Source organism: Anser brachyrhynchus (genome assembly GCF_964034855.1).
Source record: "Anser brachyrhynchus genome assembly, chromosome: 10".
In the NCBI taxonomy this organism is placed as follows: Eukaryota; Metazoa; Chordata; class Aves; order Anseriformes; family Anatidae; genus Anser; species Anser brachyrhynchus.
The window spans coordinates 12519917-12538411 of record NC_137705.1 but is presented as its reverse complement, the minus strand read 5'-3'; the positions used below and the strand labels follow the sequence as shown (position 1 = coordinate 12538411).

At 56.9% G+C, this 18495-nt stretch overlaps 1 protein-coding gene across 1 annotated transcript in view; it reads left to right on the top strand.

The window, feature by feature from the left end:
- The first annotated feature begins 8054 nt into the window (after positions 1 to 8054).
- Positions 8055 to 18495, top strand: part of NCKIPSD (NCK interacting protein with SH3 domain) — a 48498-nt gene continuing 38057 nt past the window's right edge. Inside the window, exon 1 of the mRNA XM_080606137.1 lies at positions 8055 to 8293. Coding sequence (XP_080462263.1) covers positions 8123 to 8293 — 171 coding nt within the window. The 5' untranslated portion in view covers positions 8055 to 8122. The remainder of the gene's footprint in view (positions 8294 to 18495) is intronic.

Here is an 18495-nt window from a genome sequence, read left to right as displayed (position 1 = left end):
GCGCTGCTTCTGTCATTGCTGCTGGCTGAGGAAGAGGTGAAATTCTGAGATCTTCCTGGGTGCGTAATGCAAAGGCAGCGTAAAACCAGCACGGCTCACCTGGCTCGTTACGCTGCGTGCAGAATAACATCACTTCTGGGCTTCCTCTCAAGAACGATGAGCAAGTCCAGTGGAGAGCTGCCAGCCTGGCCAGGGGCCGGAGCACCTGCCTTTGAGGAGAGGCCAAGGAACAGGGCCTCTGTAGGTCAGGGAAAGAAAGACAGCTCAGAGCAACCAAACACACAAAGGCTGGATGGAGACCTCCAGAGGTCTCCCAGCCAGAAAAAAAAAATGTGACTTTAAGTGAGAACTTGTCTTTTAAAATAGCCAACAAGCTGTTTCCAATTTCAGGACCTTGTAAACTGAATCCCCTGCTGTGTAACCCGTTTCTATATACATTTTCTTAATCTAGGCTGAGCCAAGACATACGTAAGAGACTCCTACAGGATTAGCTGTTACAGCAGCTCCCAGGGCAGGGCTGCAGAGCCTGAAAGTTACCCTAAGTAGCTTAAAATCTTACTCGGGACAAATAGGTGGGAAGAAGTGTCAAAAGGTGAGAAGACAGCGAATAACGGCACCAAAGATAAGAGTAACTCCACTTTTCCTTTTGGAAGAGGCCTGTTTGTTTATCTAGCCATTATTTATCTAGCCATTTTTTGCTGGCTGACTTCTCCCCTTGGGCAGCTTGCAAGTCATGGTGATAGCACAAATGGGAAGCGGGCTGTGAGGAGGGCGCAGGAGCACAGGAGTGCTGTTGCTTATTGCAGTTGTTCGGAATAAAGCAGCGAGGGCATGCAGAAATGAAGGGGTTGTGGAGTTGGGGTGGTGCTGGGGTGCTCTTCCCTGGCCCATCCTCTGCCCACAGGCATGCCAGGGCAGGGGGACACGGGGAAGGCTGCGGGTACCGGGGCGGGAGGTCGTCCTCCTGAGTCCCTGGGTACCCCTCAGTGTCTGGAGGGAGCATGTGATCGGCAGGGCGACAGCCAGGCTCTTGCTATCGGCTTCTCCCGTTCAAAGTCTGCTGGCTGTCCTGTGCTCTTTTGTACTTTTCTGAGAGGTTTTTTACCTTTACTCTTGCAACACGAGTTGGTGGTTGCTTTTCTTGTTTGTTCCATAGTACCTGTGCACAAACTGGTGTTGGTATTGAAGGGTTTTTTATGTTTTGCAGTCACCCCGCTGTTCTGTGGCCCCACTTGGAGGTGGGGGGATTCCCCAGGAGGCAGGTTTGTCCATCACTCCCTTGCCATTTTGTGCTTCGTGAGTCTCCGTGCTCAGCCCCGCTAAGCTGCTCCTGCCCTGAGCTGTGAAAATGCCCGGGGAGGGGGCTGGGGCCGTGGGCTCCGCGTGCTTTTGGGTTGCAAAACGCTTTGGGCAGCGATCAGCGAAACTCCCTGCCGTCCCTCCGCCCTGTGCCCCAGGTGTGAGTCAGTGCCGGGAACCAGGAGGGGGACTGGGAAGCAGGAGGAGGATTGCTTGAAGCAATGTGACGTTTACTTTCGGGTTCTGCCGCGCAGGCTGCGGTGCCCTCTGCTAACGAGCTAATGCCGAGCCTCCTGGCAGGCGCTGCAGTCACCCAGCGCCGCTGCGGAATATAAATAAGCCTGGCTGTGCAGATTCATCTGATACACGGTTTGACTTTGTAGTCTGAAATTAGCAGGGATAAAGTCCTCTAATGTACTTGTGTTACGTATGAACTCTGGAGGGAATTCATAAAATCCGATGAGAACAATCGCATTTGCTCTGATGCAAGCTGCCTCCTCAACAAGCCCTCTTTGTTCTGCTGCTCGCAGGCAGGGCTCTGCCCGGGGAGCGGCGTAACGGGGCTCCAGACTGCTCTGAGCCCCACAGTGCCCGCAGTTGGGGTGTGTGATGGCAATTATCCGGGTGCAATGGGTGCGTGAGAACAGGGGGAGATGGACCTCGCTTCTCCCTGCTTAAACCCTTTTGCCAGTCCTTTTGCTTGACAGAGAAGCAAAGACAGGGTCGGGGAGCGGGATGGGGAAAGCAGGGGCAGCTCTTCTTTTAGATGCTTTAAAAGGAGCAAGATCAAAATGTTGGGAGGAGGACGTCCCTCGCCTGCCCGTGATCTAAGCCCCTTCTCCTGCTGGCGCTTGGCCCAGCCCACGTCCTCCAGGGTTAGCGCGGGGGCGACCCAGACAGCGAGCGGCTCTGAATGGAACATTATCCTGCAAAGTTCAAGAGCGGGGCTGTTTTCCTTCCATGCTGCTCTGCACAAATTCCTCCGAGCGGTTCCTTGTGTTTGTGGAAAGCGAATTACGTAAAGCCGGGCCGCGGCAGCAGCAGGGCTCCTGCTGGCACCCCTGGGTGCGGGGCTCTCGGGGACTGTCCTGCCTTTCCCTGGGGCTGTGCACGCCCGGAGCGGACACTTGTCCTGCCTTGCTCCCTTGGGACCAGGGCGGCCGCCCTCTGCCCTGGAGCTGTGTATTTGTGCGAGGCTTTTCTTCCAATGCTCCTGTTTTTTTCCTGTTTTTCCAACATCAGCACAGGGCCGATGCTGGCAGGCAGCAGCAGGCTGACCTTGTGCTCTGGAGATGTCCCCTCGTGGCCGGAGGGACACCCACGTGTCACTGCAGGTACCAGGGAGGAAACCTAAAGCAGAGTAGCCCCCTTCCCGTGGCTGTAGAGCACAGAGAGCTCCAGACCGAGCACTGCCTTGGCCGAGGGTGATGCTGAGTGCACGTCCCTGCTCCCCTGACCCCTTCCTCGTGGCGCCGCTGGCTCCCCGGTGTCTGGTCTCCTCCCCAGCCGTTTCCTGATGCTCGGAGGAGACCCACCTTTTCCTGCCAGCCCTCCTGAGCACCCCGCCTTCCCTCCCGCTGCTGCCTGATGGCATTTTGAGGGGCCAAGCGAGGTGCAGCGCCTGGTCCGGGAGCCGGGCACCCGCCGCCCCGCTGCCTCCCCGCACGATGCTGCGCCGGGCTCACGGGGACCACTCATTACACAAATAGGTCACTTCTAGCCCAAAAATTGGGGCAGGAGGCGGCTGCTGGGAATCGCCGCGGGTCGGCTGGATGGAGATGAATCGCATTCCTGTGTCCGGAGCTGTGAACCGAGCCCCGCTTTGACGGCGGGGACCTGCCAGCAGCGTGTCCCTGGCACTCGTGGCCGGGGGGTCCCCAGGCTGTGGAGGAGGTCCCGCGGCGCAGGGCGGCCCCGTGCCGGGTGCTGCGGCTGGCAGGGCCGGGCTGCTTCCCCCGGCTGGGTCCCTGCCAGCAGGCAGCGCCAGGCAGCACGGAGCAAGGGCAAAATGTTTCCTCAGCGCTGCGATGCCCGCCCGAGCGTGCGTCCCCCCAGCCTGCAAAGTGCTGTGCCCCCGGCAAGGCGCAGGGCACGTCCCGCTGTGGTGTCTAACAGTGCCGGATTCAGGTTTATGTAACCGGGGCAATAAAACTGGTTTCGAGCCATTTCCACAAGACCATTAACTGGGAACAGAAACTGCTACCCTGCGGCAGAGCGAGGCGTCAGGCTGCACCCAGCCAGCAGTGCCGCCGCCAGGGGACGAGCTGGGGTGTCGCGGCTGCACGTGGCAATCCCCGAGGGCATCCACGAGCACCCACAGCCATATGCCATAGCGGGGCTGGGGCAGCCATCTGTCCCACACACGTGTCCGTCCGTGGCACCGGGAGCTGAGGGTCCTGTGCTGGTGCTTGCCCGGTGCCGCAGCCCGGAGTCCCCGGGGCAGGGTGGGGAGGACACGGAGCAGCGCGTGTCCCGGGACGGGAGCTGCCAGGAGGCGAAGCCGCCTTCCCTGCATTGTATGGAAATGAGGGCGAGACGAGCGGCCTCCCGCAGCCTTCGGCCTCCCGGAGCCTTCCCTCGCAGCCTGCGGCCCGGCGGAGGCAGCACAAAGCCCACGCCGAGCCCTGCATTGCGGGCTGGCAGCCGCCACGCCGGGCTGTCTGCGCCGGGCTGACAGCTCCTCCCGGGGCCGTGGGCTCTGTCCCACTGCCTCTTTTCTGTCCGGGGCGCAGCTGCACGGAGCCGAGGGGTTGTTTTTCTGAGCGGAGCTGGCCAGGAGAGCCGCTCGTCGTGAAACCTGCAGCGTGTCCGCGCGTGCAGGCTGAGCCCCCCGGCTGTCCGCGACCGCTGCGCTCCCTACACCCGTCCGACCTTCTGTCTTGGTCGTTTCTAGGAATTGCAGCTGTTGACAGCAGCTGGATGTTCCTTCCCCAGAGCCGAAGGAGGGGCCCTGGGCCCCGGCCAGCCCGTCCATAGGCTCCGTGTACAAGCGTTGCGCAAGGCAGCCCCGGCCGCTCGGCTCCATGCTGCTGCTTCCCATTTGGGGCCCCCCCAGCTGCCCCACACGGCCCCGGTCTGGCTGTTCCCCGTTGCTGGGTGTGTCTGAGGGCTTCTCCTGCCGGGGATTTGGGGGAGCAGGGTCCCACAGGGCGCACAATGGGGCCTCATGGGGATGGTGGCAGGAGCCAGGTGTCCCTGGTGGGTGTCCCCCTCTCTGCCGTCCCCTCTGGGGTGCTCACCAGCAGGGTGGCCAGGACCAGGGGGTGCCGAGCCACCCGCTCCCAACCCTAGTGAGTTTTTCCACGAGGATGAGCTGCCAGGATGCCACGAAACATGAGGATGGCAGAGCAGCATCCCGGTGCCGCCTCCCGGTGCCATTCACGGTCACCCCGCTTCCCGGTGGCCTTGCCCGGTTTCCGGAGCCCGGGGTCCCGCAGCGCCTCCCGCCCCGCCTGACATTTCACCCAGAGGGGCCCCGCGGGAGCACAATAATATTTGCACACCTAAAAGTGGAAGGATCGATCCCGCTGCTGTTTTGCAACTTGTTGACGAGCGGGCGGTGCGGAGTTATATAAGTGTACACAGCGCCGGCGGGTTTGCGTTGCGATCGTATGAGCGCCCTTGTGCAACGCTTCCCATCCGGGCACCGCAGCGGCTTCCCCGGGACCACTGCTGCTGCTCAGCACCGAGCCCCCGCTGGAGCAGCCCCCTGCCCGCGTTAGGGGCTCTGGGGGTGCTGTGGAGGCAGCAGGGATTGAAGGCCTCGTGCCTCCCTGTTCCACCTCCAGGCCTGGGAACCGTTTTATCGCTTTTTCCCTCGCCCAGTGTGACGGCGTTGGTCTCCCCTGCTTTGAGGGCAGCAGATGAAAGTGCTGTTATCTGGGGGCTGAAGGTCACCTCTTGAAGTCACACGAATGACGCAGTGGGATCCTTGCTCGTTGCCCCACCCAGCCCTAGATAAATCACCTGCGGCTCGCAATTAAGAGCCGGTTCCTCATCACCGTGGGCAGCAGCCGCTCACCCTGCTCTCAGGGTGCCGTCAGAGGCTCCTTGCCCTCAGTGCACCGCAGCCGGGTGCGGGCTCAATGCGCTGCCCTGCGAGCCCCTGGGCGAGCCCCAGCCATGGGGCACGGCACAAAGCCCCCCTTGGGGGTCTGCTGGGACCAGCCCAGGCGGGTGTCCTCACCCCGCCGCGACACCCTGGGGCAAGGAGAGGGGCTGCTTTGGGGCTCCATGGGACAGGCAGAGCATCGCCTCGGCTTCCCCACCCCGGTGGAGGAAACCCAGGCCCCTTCCCGATGTGCTGAACCGAGGGAGTGCCCACGGTGCTCCTGTGGGAGGCTGGGGCCTCCACATCCCGGGGCTGCCTTCGCCTCCCGGCACACGCTGTGCTGCTGGCTTCACGGAAACGGAGCTCCCTTATCCCAGTGCAAACAGGAGCTGGGCCGCATCCAGGCCCTCACCCGGCGGCCTGCAGGGCAGACACCTCGGCCCAAAGCGAGCCCCCAGCAAATGGTGCTGATCCAGAGGCTCCAGCACTTCTCTCCCTGCCTGGTGACCGTAACGCCCGCAGCGCCTGTGCCAACGGGTGCTGGGCATTCGCTGCCCGTCCCGGCCCCTCGGGGATAACTGCAGGGGGTCTGCAGCGAGCGGTGGTGCTGAGCAGTCACGTAGCTGGTGCCGTGGGGCTCCTGCACGCCCAACCCGGAGGGGCCGTTCTGCTCGGCGCAGCGATGCCAGCCGCGATAGGGGACGCGGAGCCCTCTCGGAGGAACACAAAACAGATTTAATATTGTCCAGAGCAAGGAAACCTCACCCTGGAATACAGCTAATCTCTACGGAAACACCAAACCGCTCCTGTTCTGAGCGCTGGCTCTCCACCTATTCTTTCTGTGCCCTCAATTGGCGCCGGGCGATTTCCACGGCCCCTGCAGCTGGCAAGGGCACGGGGAGCCCGGGGCCCCCCCAGCCGGGCGGTGACCTGCACCCCGGGGGAGCACAGCCCCGCTGGGACCCCAGTGTGAACCCGTGCCCCGGCAAGGTGCTGCTTTTCCAGACGCGTCCTAATGACCTTCCCAAACATCCGTCCTTGAAGGCGGGTTGGAAACCGCCCCGAAGACGGCTCTGCAGCACCAGGGTGCTCTCCCACCTGGCTGTCGCCGTGCTTTGTGACAACACACACAGCAGAGGGGTTTTTGGGGTGTCCCAGGCCGGAGGGCACCGTGCATGCCCCGGTGCCAGGCAGAGGCACCCCACAGCCATGCTGCGTGGCCTCCCCAGCCGGCGGTGCTGCAGGTGGGTGCCGAGGGCCGCACAGCACCCTGCCCGGCCGCCCCGTCCTGCTGAGCTCGGGGCCTGCAGCGGTGCCTGTCCCCGCAGCCTGCAGCCCGCACAGCGCTGCAGACAAACCTGCAGCCGAAATGCGTCCGCGTCGATTCGCGAGCCATTGGTGCCCTCTGCTGAGCAGCAGCCTGCTGGGGAGCACCTGCACCATGCACCTGTGAGCTGCGAACTGCGTATTGCTGCACCCCTGCGTCCCTGCACCTGCACCCTGCACCCCTGCGACCCCGCGTTTATATCCTACACCCTGCACCCCTGCACCCTGCATCACTGTAACCCTGCACCTAGATCCTACGCGCTGCATCACTGCACCTGTATCCTGCACCCCTGCACCCCGTATCCCACACCTGCATCCCTGTGCCCTGCACCCCTGAATCACTGCACCCCTGAACCTGCATCCTGTGCCCCTGAACCCTGAGCGACTGCACCCCTGCACCTGTATCCTACACCCTGCATCACTGCGCCCCTGCACCCTACATCCTGCAGCCCTGCAGCCCTGCACCTTTATCCTGCAGCCCTGAACCCTGTATCACTGCATCACTGCACCCTACGTCCTGCACCCCCGCATCACTGCACCTGTATCCTACACCCTGCATCACTGCAGCTCTGCACCCCTGCACCCTACATCCTGCGCCCTGTATCACTGCACCCCACCCCTGCACCTGTACCTGCAACCCGCACCCTACATCCTGCACCTGTATCCTGCACCCCGAACCCTTCATCACTGCACCCCTGCCCCTATATCCTACACCCTGCACCCTGCATCCCTGAACCCTACAGCCTGCACCCTGCACCCTGTATCCCTGCACCCTGCGCCCTGTATCACTGCACCCCAGCCCTGCACCCTGCACCTGTACCTGCATCCCGCACCCTACATCCCTGCACCCTGCAGCCCTGCATCCCCACCCCCGTACCCCCAAATCCCCACCCCCGTACCCCAAATCCCCACCCCTGTACCCCAAATCCCCACCCCGTACCCCAAATCCCCACCCCCGTACCCCCAAATCCCCACCCCCGTACCCCCAAATCCCCACCCCTGTACCCCAAATCCCCACCCCCCGTACCCCCAAATCCCCACCCCTGTACCCCAAATCCCCACCCCGTACCCCAAATCCCCACCCCCGTACCCCCAAATCCCCACCCCCGTACCCCCAAATCCCCACCCCTGTACCCCAAATCCCCACCCCCGTACCCCCAAATCCCCACCCCGTACCCCCAAATCCCCACCCCTGTACCCCCCAATCCCCCCACCCCTCTCCCCATGCACCCTCCCCGCCCCGTGCCCTCCGTGCCGCCAGGGGGCGCTGCCGCACACCTGGGCGCGGGGGGCGTGGCCACGAGAAGGGGGCGTGGTCACGGCGGCGTCGGTGGGCGTGGCCACGAGGGGGCGTGGCCGCGCGGTGACGCGCGGGGGGCGGGGCGCGCGGCGCGGGGTGGCGCGCGGCGAGCGGGCGGCGCGGGGTGGGAGCGCGGCGGTGCCGCCATGTACCGGGCCCTGTACAGCTTCCGCTCGGCCGAGCCCAACTCGCTGCCCTTCGCCGCCGGGGAGACCTTCCTGCTGCTGGAGCGCAGCAACCAGCACTGGTGGCTCGTCACGCGGGCGGGCTCCGGGGAGACGGGGTACGCGCCGGCCTCCTACCTCCAGCGGCTGCAGGTGGGCAGCGGCACCGGGACCGGGGGTGGGAGTGGGATTGGGACCGGGGGTAGGACCGGGACCCACCGGGACCGGCACCGGCACTGGGAGCGGCACCGGGAATAGGACCGGGAGCGGCACCGGGAGCCACCGGCACCGGGAGCGGCACCGGGAACGGCACCGGGAGCCACTGGGACTGGGACCGGGGGTAGGACCGGGACCCATTGGGATCGGCACCGGGAATAGGACCGGGAGCGGCACCGGGACTGGGACCGGGACCGGCACGGGGAGCGGCACCGGGAGCCACCGGCACCGGGAGCCACCGTGGGGACCTCGCCGTGCCGAGGCCGGGCCCCCGGGGGTCCAGCCCCGCCGTCCCTCGGTGGAGCTCCGCGGGGCCAGCGCCGCTCCCGGCCTCACCGAGCGGCTCCGGTGCCGGCCCGCGGCGTGGCGGGGCCGCGTTAGTGCGGGGCAGCTGCGCGCAGCCCTGCGTGGGCCTGGCCGCGGGGCCAAGCCCCGGCATCCCGGCGGGATGGTGCTGCTGGTGCTGCTGGTCCTGGTGCTGCTGGTGCTGCTGGTCCTGGTGCTGCTGGTGCTGCTGGTGGTGCTGGTCCCTAGGGCGCTGCCCCAGCCCGTGCAGAACCGGGAGCACTCCCTGCAAAAAGCCAGCCGATCCCTGGCCTCTGCTGCTGGGCAGATCGGGCGGCCAGGAGGGGCCATCCCTGGATAAATAAGCCCTTAAGCTCCTTACGGGGGCTGTTTAGTTGCAGGGCAAAGGCCCTGCTAAACGCCGGGTTGTAAACCCCCGCGGTGGCGTTGCCGCTCTGCAGCCCCCGCTGCGTTTGCTTGTGTGGCGTGACGCCTGCTCGGCCGTGGGTGCAGGAGGCTTCTCCCTTGCAGCAACTCCTTTTGGAGCAGCCTCCCTGTGTCGTTCCACCACGCTCCCTCTGGTTGCAAAATCTTACAGGAAAAGCGTGTTTTGCTGAACTTGCATTCATTTTAATGTGCTTAATGTTAACGCTCAAAGTGCTCCGAGGTCGCTTGCAACATGCCGTGGGTGACTCCTGACGGTCTGTTACTTCACTGACACTGGTGTAGAATTGCTGGTGACTTTGTGGGCGCTCTCCTCTTGTTTAGATGCAACTTCCCAAATGCCCTTGGATCTGGTGGCAGGAAACAGAAGAGCCTTTCCTGCATCCTCCCATCTTTTTTTGGCAGTTAGGTTTCCGGAGCTAGGGCTGGCCTGGTGGTGCGTGAGGCAGCAGGACCTCGTTTGCTGCTCTGCAGCTGCAGTTGTGCCCAGCGTGCCTGGCTGCTTCCCGCCGTAGCATCCTGCCGGCTCTGAAATCAGAACCCGCTTTTATTCACGGCAAGCAAGCAGGCCCAGCTTGGGAGTGAGCATCCTCTGCCTGAAAGCTTGCTTGTGTCTGTCTGAGTGTCTGCATAGGAGTATAAGCAATTTGTCACCCAGCCTCGCTTTAAAAAGGACACCGATACCAGTTAGCAACGGTGATTTGGGAGGCAATTAGCGCTGCCCCATACATCACAGGAAAAACAGGGGTAACGATGAGTGTTAGCATGCTTAGCAGGGAGAGCAGTGGCCAACAGGAGTCACCATTGTAAAAGTAAGCCTGGGGCTCGTTAGCAGTGCAGTCAGGTTTCAGGTAAGCACAAGGTTGCACAGCAGTCGCAGCCAGCAGCAAATCTCCCGAAAGCCCCTCGCAGCAGCCCGCCAAAGTGATGCTCGTGGGAGAGGATTGGGCTGCTTTCGCTGGTGCCATCCTCTATGAGGAGCATTAGCTTTCTTCCAGGCTCTTCTCAATTTTCAGTTTTTTTGCTCAGCTTTCATAGGTACGGGTAACTCGCGCCTTGGCTTTTCTAGAGGGGAAAAAATAATTCCCATTTATTATTGAAAGCTTATTCTCGGCTGGTGTCTCCTTGTCGCAAATGCTGCAGAAGTTTGCACTGAAATCCTTGTGGCTAGCAGTGTTGCTATTCAGAGAGTTGTAGGGGAAAGAAAAAGAGACTCTCCAGAAGCACATAATGCCTCTAAGAAGCGAGCTGGGCCCCAGCCAGGGCACGTGGAGCTGCACATGATGCGAAGTTAATTGTGGTCAATTAGGAAGGCCCAACTTCAGCCGGTATTCCTGCTGATCTTACTCTTCCGTGGTTCCCCTTTGGCTGTGTTATTAAGAGTCATTTCAAGTCGAGTGTGGCTCCAGGGATAAATACTGGAGCCACCAAGGAGCAGGAGGGGAGGATCAGGCCGTGGGCTGCTGGACGAGGGTAGCATGCGAGTTAAAAGCAGAGAGGTGCTTGCCCAGAGGCTGGCCTCGTGCGCGACCGAGCCCTGGCTCCGCGGGCCCGTGGTGGTGATCGCAAGCAGGCCGGCTGCAGCACGAGCGTGGTCCCCTCGAAAAATCGTCAGAGCGAGGGACAAGCGCTGGTGTCTGGGGGATCTACTGCCGGGCAAATGCTGCTGCAGTGAAAGTGTCGGCACGAGTGCTGTGGCTTCTGGCTCTGCAGAGAGCTGCCCGTCTGCACGAGGTTGGTCCCGTGTCTGCAGCGATGGGCTGGTGCTTACGTGGTGGATGGTGGAAAAACGTGGAGGTTAAAATGGAGCTCAGGGTTCCTCTGGGGTCAGAAAGTCACTCCAGCAGATGGGCCTTCTGGTGCTTCATAGGAAGTAGTAAAAGGTTCAGTTCAGGAAGCTTCCTTAGGAGCAGGGGGTGATTTGGTGTCGGGACGGGGGGAATGCCAAGCCTAGCAAGTTAGGGTCCTGTGACTGGCTTAAGCAGTACATACATTACCATGATTATGGTGGGCCATGTAATTTCGTAACAGGAGTCTGGATTACTCCAGCTTCGGCTGAAGGCTGCAGTGGTTTGCTCCTGGATATGGGACCTGCATAGGGAGCAGCGTCTGTGTCGGCCCTCATCTTCTCCAGACACCACAACTGGTTTTGCCCTGTCCTCGGTCCGTCCTAGCCCAGGCTGTATTCCCCCATCAAGAGCAGTGTTGATACTACACACTGAGGTGGGGGTGGCAGCTGGAAACCACCGGGCTTTGTTGGTGTATGATGGTGGCGCAAAAATAAGCAGCAAGTTGTGGGGCTGGTTTCACATGCTGCCCGCTGCCCGACAGAGGCAAGTCAGCTGCGCAGCTGAGCTGAGCAGTTAGGAAATAGCTCTGAAATTATTAATAGCCTTTTCAAAATTCCTTAAAGTTCATTTCTAATAACTGAAAAACGGTTGGAAACGTTGAATCTCTGGTCGGTTGGGGCCTTCTCTTAGCTCTTGCGCATTCCTGTTGTAGCTCTGGAAGAGCAAGAAGGGAGCTGTCTAGGTGGGAAGGTGCTCGTGCTGGTTGCCAAGAAGCTTTGGACCATCTGGTTAGAAAATGGACACAGCCAAGAGTATAGCAAGCATTTTAAGGATGCCTCGGGTTGCTATTTGCTGTATCTTCTACAAGAACAAACAGGCATGTGATAAAAATAAGAGGCTGCTTCATGCAGCCTAGCAACAACTGAGAATCCCCCTGCAGCATAAGCAGACGCACAGAGGCACAGCGCGGGTACTGCCGGTTTGTTTGGTGGGCACGGGAATGGTTTCGCTCCCCGAGCTGCAGAGAGAAGCGAGGGTTTTGTCCAGGAGTGAAACGTGAGCTCCATTTGCTCGCAGGAAACTCCTGATTCATTTTGTGGCGTTGACGCACGCTCTGGGCTAATCTGGCTGCTTTTTTGCCGAGGTAGCAAACGCGTTGGTTCAGCAGCGAAGCAGCACGTGCTGCAGTGCTCACCGAATGCTCAGATGCTCCGTTCGTGATGCTTGTTAGGAGGCAAATCCCCAGCCACTGGAAATTTGAGCTTTAGCAATTGTGCTCAGCTGTAAGGGAGCTACGTGGTAGAGCTGTTCTCCCTCATCTGCGCCAAATCCGGCTCTGGCTGCTGGCAGGTTTCTGCCCTTGCTCCTGGGCAGAAGACACAAGTGCAAGCTGTTGAACGTACAGACCACCTCCTGCACTGCTCTGGAGCCTCAATTGCCATTTGTCATCTGTTTCGGATTTGACAGAGCTTTTAATGGGCGTGAGAGCTTAATCAGAGCGCTCAGATCCTGAATAAGCACTTAAACTAAAAATAAAGTTTTATTTTGGAGAATAAGCAGCTGGCAGTGCTTTGCAGCTGAGGCTGTGTTTCTTGACACACGTAAGAAACTGAAAGAATGAGACATTTTTCCCTGGGCTGTGGAAATAACAGAGATGCTATCATATCAGAGCTGCTAATGCTTCGAGATCAAGTTTTATTCTTGAAACTAAATTACACAGTCAGGGGAATTATAACCATTTCTAATTACTGTAGCTAAAGACTCGAAATTTTAGCCAGAAGTTCTGCAATCTTTCACAGCTCAGAATGATTAAAGTAGAAATGCGCTAATGATCTTCAGCTTTTGCTTTGCTACGAAGATATGTTCTTACTTAGGGTACTTTGACTAAAAATAATTAGGCATTTTGGTTTCAGATGCAGTCTGCCCCAAGAGCTGGACTCCCCCATTTGAGCAGTAGGGGCAGGCTGCGCTTATGAGTGCGTATTAGTACTTTGATCAGGAGAGGAAGGTTAAACTTTCTTCCCTTGTTTACACCTGCAAAATGACTGATTTGTTATTTGTTATCAAAGGGAAGGACTGCTGGGTTTGGACAAAGACAAGAAGCGTCTGCTCAAAATGGTAGGCAAGGTGCTGAGCCTTGTGGGCAGAAAATGCAACCACCCTCCCTCTCACCCATTTGCAGGGAAAAGACTTCAGTAATGACTGAATTGTGTACGTTTATCGAGCGAGGTGCGTCTGTGATTAACACACGGGACGCAGGATCTGGTTTCTGTTCAAATCCCCCACCAGCTCGCTGTGGGGCTCCACGCACGTGGCTCTCTCTACCAGGTCTCGATCCCTGGCCTGCAAGTGAGGAGGGAGGCAAGAGGCCACGATGCAAAATGTAGTGGATGCGAATCGAAGGTGATGGACTCTGCGATCAGCCCATGGGAGAGAAGGAGCTCCGAAGAGCAGGGAGAAGAAATTTGTGTTGCTTTATCTTGAAGGAAAATGTGCTGGTGTTAGTGATGATGGGAAAACAGCGTAAAGAGGGTGAAGGGCTCCGCGCTAGAGAAGAGTGACCTCCGTGCTGGGTGCGGGCTGTGTGCTGGGAGAGGCTTTGGCAGCAGCAGGTTGTATCGTGGTTGCTGACTGGCCTGAGAGGATTCCCTGCAGGGTCTGGGGCACATTAATTCCTGTGGGGAAGGTCAAATCCCAAGGTACAAAATAGGTATTTACATCTCTCGGCTGAAACCTGGAAAACAGCTGAATCTGTTAAGATCATTGCTAGGAGAGCTCTGTTGGAACAGGAACAGCCTCCTCCTTTTCTTCCTTGTATAGCTCAGATGTGCATAAAAATAAACAGAATTTTTAAGAGCATCCCAGCTTTACTCCCTCATGAAGGATTTAAACTTCGGCATTCCCATTCAAGGTTATGTCTTCAGCGTTTGAACTGTCAGTCTGGGCCCTGGAAAAAGGGTAAAAAATTCCAGAAGGGGTTATAAGGCGAGAGGAAACGGTAGCCTTTGTGTGTGACTGTAGCCTTAGATAGTCCCTGAGAAAACTGGACTTCACAGAGGCTGCCGTCCGATGTGGTCAGTGCTATAACCAAAATTTTACAAGGCGCAGGTTCTGACGGAGCTCTGTGTGCTGGCTCACAAGTCAGGCTTGACCTTTACTTGTCAGGCCTGATGTGCCTTGATTTTTATCACACGGCGAAACCTTTGCTTTAAAAACAAGCAAAACAGCAACCCTTTGAATTTGTCATAAGCGAAGTGGATCCGAGGACATGATTCACGACCGCGTGTGTTTCTCTCTGCTCCCCTGCAGCCTGCCATTGCTTTTGTGCCGTGGGGACATGAAGTGCTGGTTTGGGCAAAGCTCCCTCGCCACTAGCAGAGGAGCAGAGCTGTCCCAAACGCAAGACCTGCTAACCTGCAGCAAGAGAGGAGAAGTATCTTCGCGTCAGCTTCATCTCTGTTCAGGCCCTGCTGTGCAGAGCTGGCTTGGCAGAGCTGTGTGCTTTCCTTGCAAGGGAACAAAATACTAAATACTTGTTCTCTTTTTCGAATAAGGCTTAGACAAGAAGGGGAAGTAAAACTTTGGCAGCGTGGGCTTTTTAGAATGGGATGGAAAGTTCCCGGCTTTGTGTTTCCTGGTTATTTGTTTGCCTGTGCGAGTTGTTTATAAGGAGCTGTCACTGCCTTCCTGCTTGGCAGCTAGGTGGCTTTGATCGCATGCAGGCTGTGTCTGTCCTCCTGTCTGTCTGCTGCAGCTACGGAGCCAGCGGCACGCAGCTGCGAGAGGATTAAACCCACTCCCCGAGCTTGGGCTGTTGCCTTTTGTTCCAGCAGCGTGGGTCCCATCTACACCATGTTGTCCCTGCGTCCTGCTCAGGCTGCTGGGCTTGAGCTTGTGAGCGTGAAAGCAGTCCGAGACACTGACTTCTGTGCCTGGCATCTGGAAATGCCAGCATACACTGATATTTCGCTTTGTTCAGCTGCTCAAGAGGTTTAATTTAAAAGAAAAAATAAAAAATGAAGCTGTCGGACTAAGTGTGCTAGATAATTCCAGGCTGTGGGTCATGTCTTGCTAAATCACTGGTTCCAGATTCAGATTAGATCCAAGTAATAGCTATTATTTCTCTTTATTTTTCTTCCCCCAGCACAAGTTGCGTAGTGCATTGCAGGATGGAAATCCGAGGGCAGGCCCCAGCTCCAAAGCTTTTATTATATTAGTAAAAAAACCAAAGGGGTGAGGGGGAGATGTTGGCAAGACCGGCAAAAATAGTGACTTGCCTACGAGGAGGAAGGGCTCAGATGGGGCGGACAGGAACAGTCCTCAGTGCCTGTCACGGTCTTGTCTTTGCTCTCCAAAGCTGCTTCAGGACCTGGGGCTGCCTGGCTCAGTGAGCCACCTGCAGATGAGATCTGTGGTGCTTTTGTTGGAGAAAGGTCTCTGTCCGTCCCACCAGCAACGGGCAGGAGGCTGAGCCAAGCCCCAGGGCTGCATCCTCCCACCTCAGGAGGAGGAGGAGGTAGGAAGGAAGCCTTGGCAGGCCAAGCAGGCGATTTTCATCCTCTTGCAAGTGGAAGATCAGAATTGTTGCTGACAGATTTTCAAAGTCGGGGGTTTGGTGCCGGTCGAGTTCAGCGCAGTGTCTGTGCGCTGCCATGGGTGTGCTGAGAGCAATGGCAGCTCCTAGAAAAAGCAGATGGCTGCCTGAAGAGATCAAACTGAAGCTCCCCACGAAGCAGACAAACACAAACCTCCACAGCCTCTCGGTCTAATGTGGTGACAATTCCATTTTGGGTGAACTCGGTGAGTTCTGGGGCTTCCCAGGCTGCTCGAAGTTAGCCTTTTCTCCTCCACTCCTGAGGAAAGGATGCGTGTTTGCGGGGGAAAGAGGGACTAACGCGATTTGACCATCTGAGAGGAAGTGCGGTATGCCCGGTGGATAAATGGCAGGACCGCGGTCCCTTCCTTTTGGTCCTGCTCCCGAGGAGCATGTGGGAGAGGCAGGCAGCAGCCGGTCGCCTGTGCAGGAGCTGTCGGGAGTCTTTGTGTCAAGTGCTGCTGTCGGTGGAAGCCCACGTTTGTTGACAAGTAAAAATAATAGCTGCATTCAAACCCAATACCTTAACTAAGAACAATAAGAATAAAAATTCTTTACATACTTAATACATAAGCTTAGGGACTTCCCTGAGCCAGCCTTGTAGAATCAAAGTGTTTGTAGCTGAAGACTTTTTCCAGTTGACATCACGTCCCTTGAAGTGCTGTGTTCTAAGTGATGAAGTTTTTGTCTGCCCTAGAATCACCTTTATTGACTGAGCCTAACAAATTCATCCCCTTTAACTTGTTTTTGGAATTGATTTTAGGGCATCTGTCTTCAGTAGCTTGATTACAAGAGATAACTGCAATGAAATAATTTGTTATTACGTTGCACAGGCCTTTTAATAATACTTTACATCAGGGATAGAAAGAAACCCCTCCAGCAACCAGGGAAGCATCATCTTGTCTGTGGTCTCAGGCTCTCGTAGAAGCCTTCTCCTGTGTTACGGGCTGGCATCTGAGACTTCGACCTGCATGAACCACGTCTGAACCGGGTGTGCTCTTGAGCTCTCACTCAGAGGCTTAAGGTCTCAAGATGACATTGAGCTCTGATCGCTTCAAAAGCTTTTAAATGTACTATGCTATTAATGGCTGAGCAAAAAATTCTCCTGACAAAACCACTGTTGACAACGTTTGGTCTTGCGTAGCTCTGGAGATGTGGAGGAACACCTGACCGTCTGAGAGTTGGGCCGTGGGGTGCGCAGAATCATCTAGGCTGGAAAAGATCTTCCAGAGCATCAAGTCCATCGCTAACCACCAGCTTGACCTACCAAGTCTCATCACTAAATCATGAATGCGTGAGGAAGAGCAAACAGCTCAACGTGTAGGTGTTTGGAGCGCGAAATACGGGAGAGGCAGCCAGCTTGGGCTGCCCAAAGCGCACACATGAGAGCTCCTGTTGCCTCTTGCTTGCTATCAGGCAGCTTCCACCCACTTCTTGGGGTCTTGGGCACCAGAGGGTTCTTCTCCAGGTCCCCCCATGGAGGGGCCACCATCTGGCTCTTGGACGTGAGCAAGGTCCTGGCCATCTCCCTTCCCACGGGATTTGTTGTGCTGGAGATGGGCTGGAAAGGCTTCCTGCAACGTGTTCATTTTAATTTGCTCTCGTGCTGTTGAGTGAAGTGAAAGCTGACAAGGGTGAGTGGGGCATGTGAAAAGGTGGGCATGAGAAATCAATACTGTAATAAGGCAAATGAGTTGGGGTGAAAGTTTTGTGCCTGAGAAGTGAGCAGTCCAACAAATGTAGGTTTTTCTTATCCGCTGCCTTGGGAAGTGAGGAAAACAGGATTATGGCTGTTCTGCTGCCTTTAGCACAATGTCCTAAGAGGACATTTCCCTCCTGTTCCAATTTCTTCATGTTTTCTGGGGAGCCAGCGCCATTCTAAGCTGCAAAAGGAGATGGGATTATAACTTGCAGCTAGAGCAGGAGGCTATTTTTTTCCTGCAGATAGTGTGGGACACTAATGAATTGCTTTTCTTCCGTGACCCACCTCCTATTTCACTATGGGTGAAATGTCAGCAAATCTAGTTGAACCCTTTAATCTTCTCTACAGGGGGGAGAAGAACACTAAACAACCCATGGATTTGTTCTTGAACTGAATCTGACGATAACAGCAAGTTAGCCTCATTCCACTGATAAACATAGCTAAACTTGCAATTCTCAAGATACTTTTGTAGGTCAATGTGGAAACTGTCACTGTGTCTAAGTTTTGCAGCACAGAAAAATAGTGCATTGTCCACTCCCACCATCTGCCAGTCAAAAAGCAACTCACAAGGCTGCAGAGTCTTTATTTCACAAATTTCTGGCTTTTTTTGGCTTATGCTCTGCCATTTTGGTCGTGCACATAACAGTTCTAGTTGTAAGATGCAGCTACGGATCTTGATGGTGTCTTTGTTCCTTTTGGGGCAAGAGTTCATGTTAGATTTATCATTGTCCCAAGATAGCTCAATTGCGTCAACTCCCTGAATTTGGGTAGCGTCTTGGTGCTGATTGCTTCAGCAGAAGCATCCCCTTTACCAGGAATAAATGTGCTTGCAGCAGCACCTCTTAACTAATAAGCATGTTGGCATACTTGGGATTTTTGTGTATGGCCAATTAGCATGATCCACCTCTTGACAATGCAGCCTGGGGCATATTTCAGCCCTTCCGATGCCTTTTCCCTCGCTGCCCTGCACCTGCACCCTCAATGGTCTTTAAATGGCTTTGTTATAATTAGCCAGCACACTTAACTTCGTGTAGCTTTTCTGTATAGCTCGCTAATAAGGCAGCGGTGTGACTAGCATCCCCTGCTGTGTAGCACAGCTCAGAGCGTGCCAGTACATCTGGTTGCCAGAGTCTGTGGTGATGGGGGAAAAGGGCGATGCCCATCGTCGTTCAGGTGTTCCTAATGGCCCACCTGAAAGCAAATGAGCATTTGAATCTTGTCTCGAGCCCAGCTGTCAGGTTGTGTGCAGGCTGTGGGAGGAGGTCCTCGGTCTGCTCCCTGTCTGCAGAGGCCTTATGGTTTGCTCGTACCACCACCAGCAGCC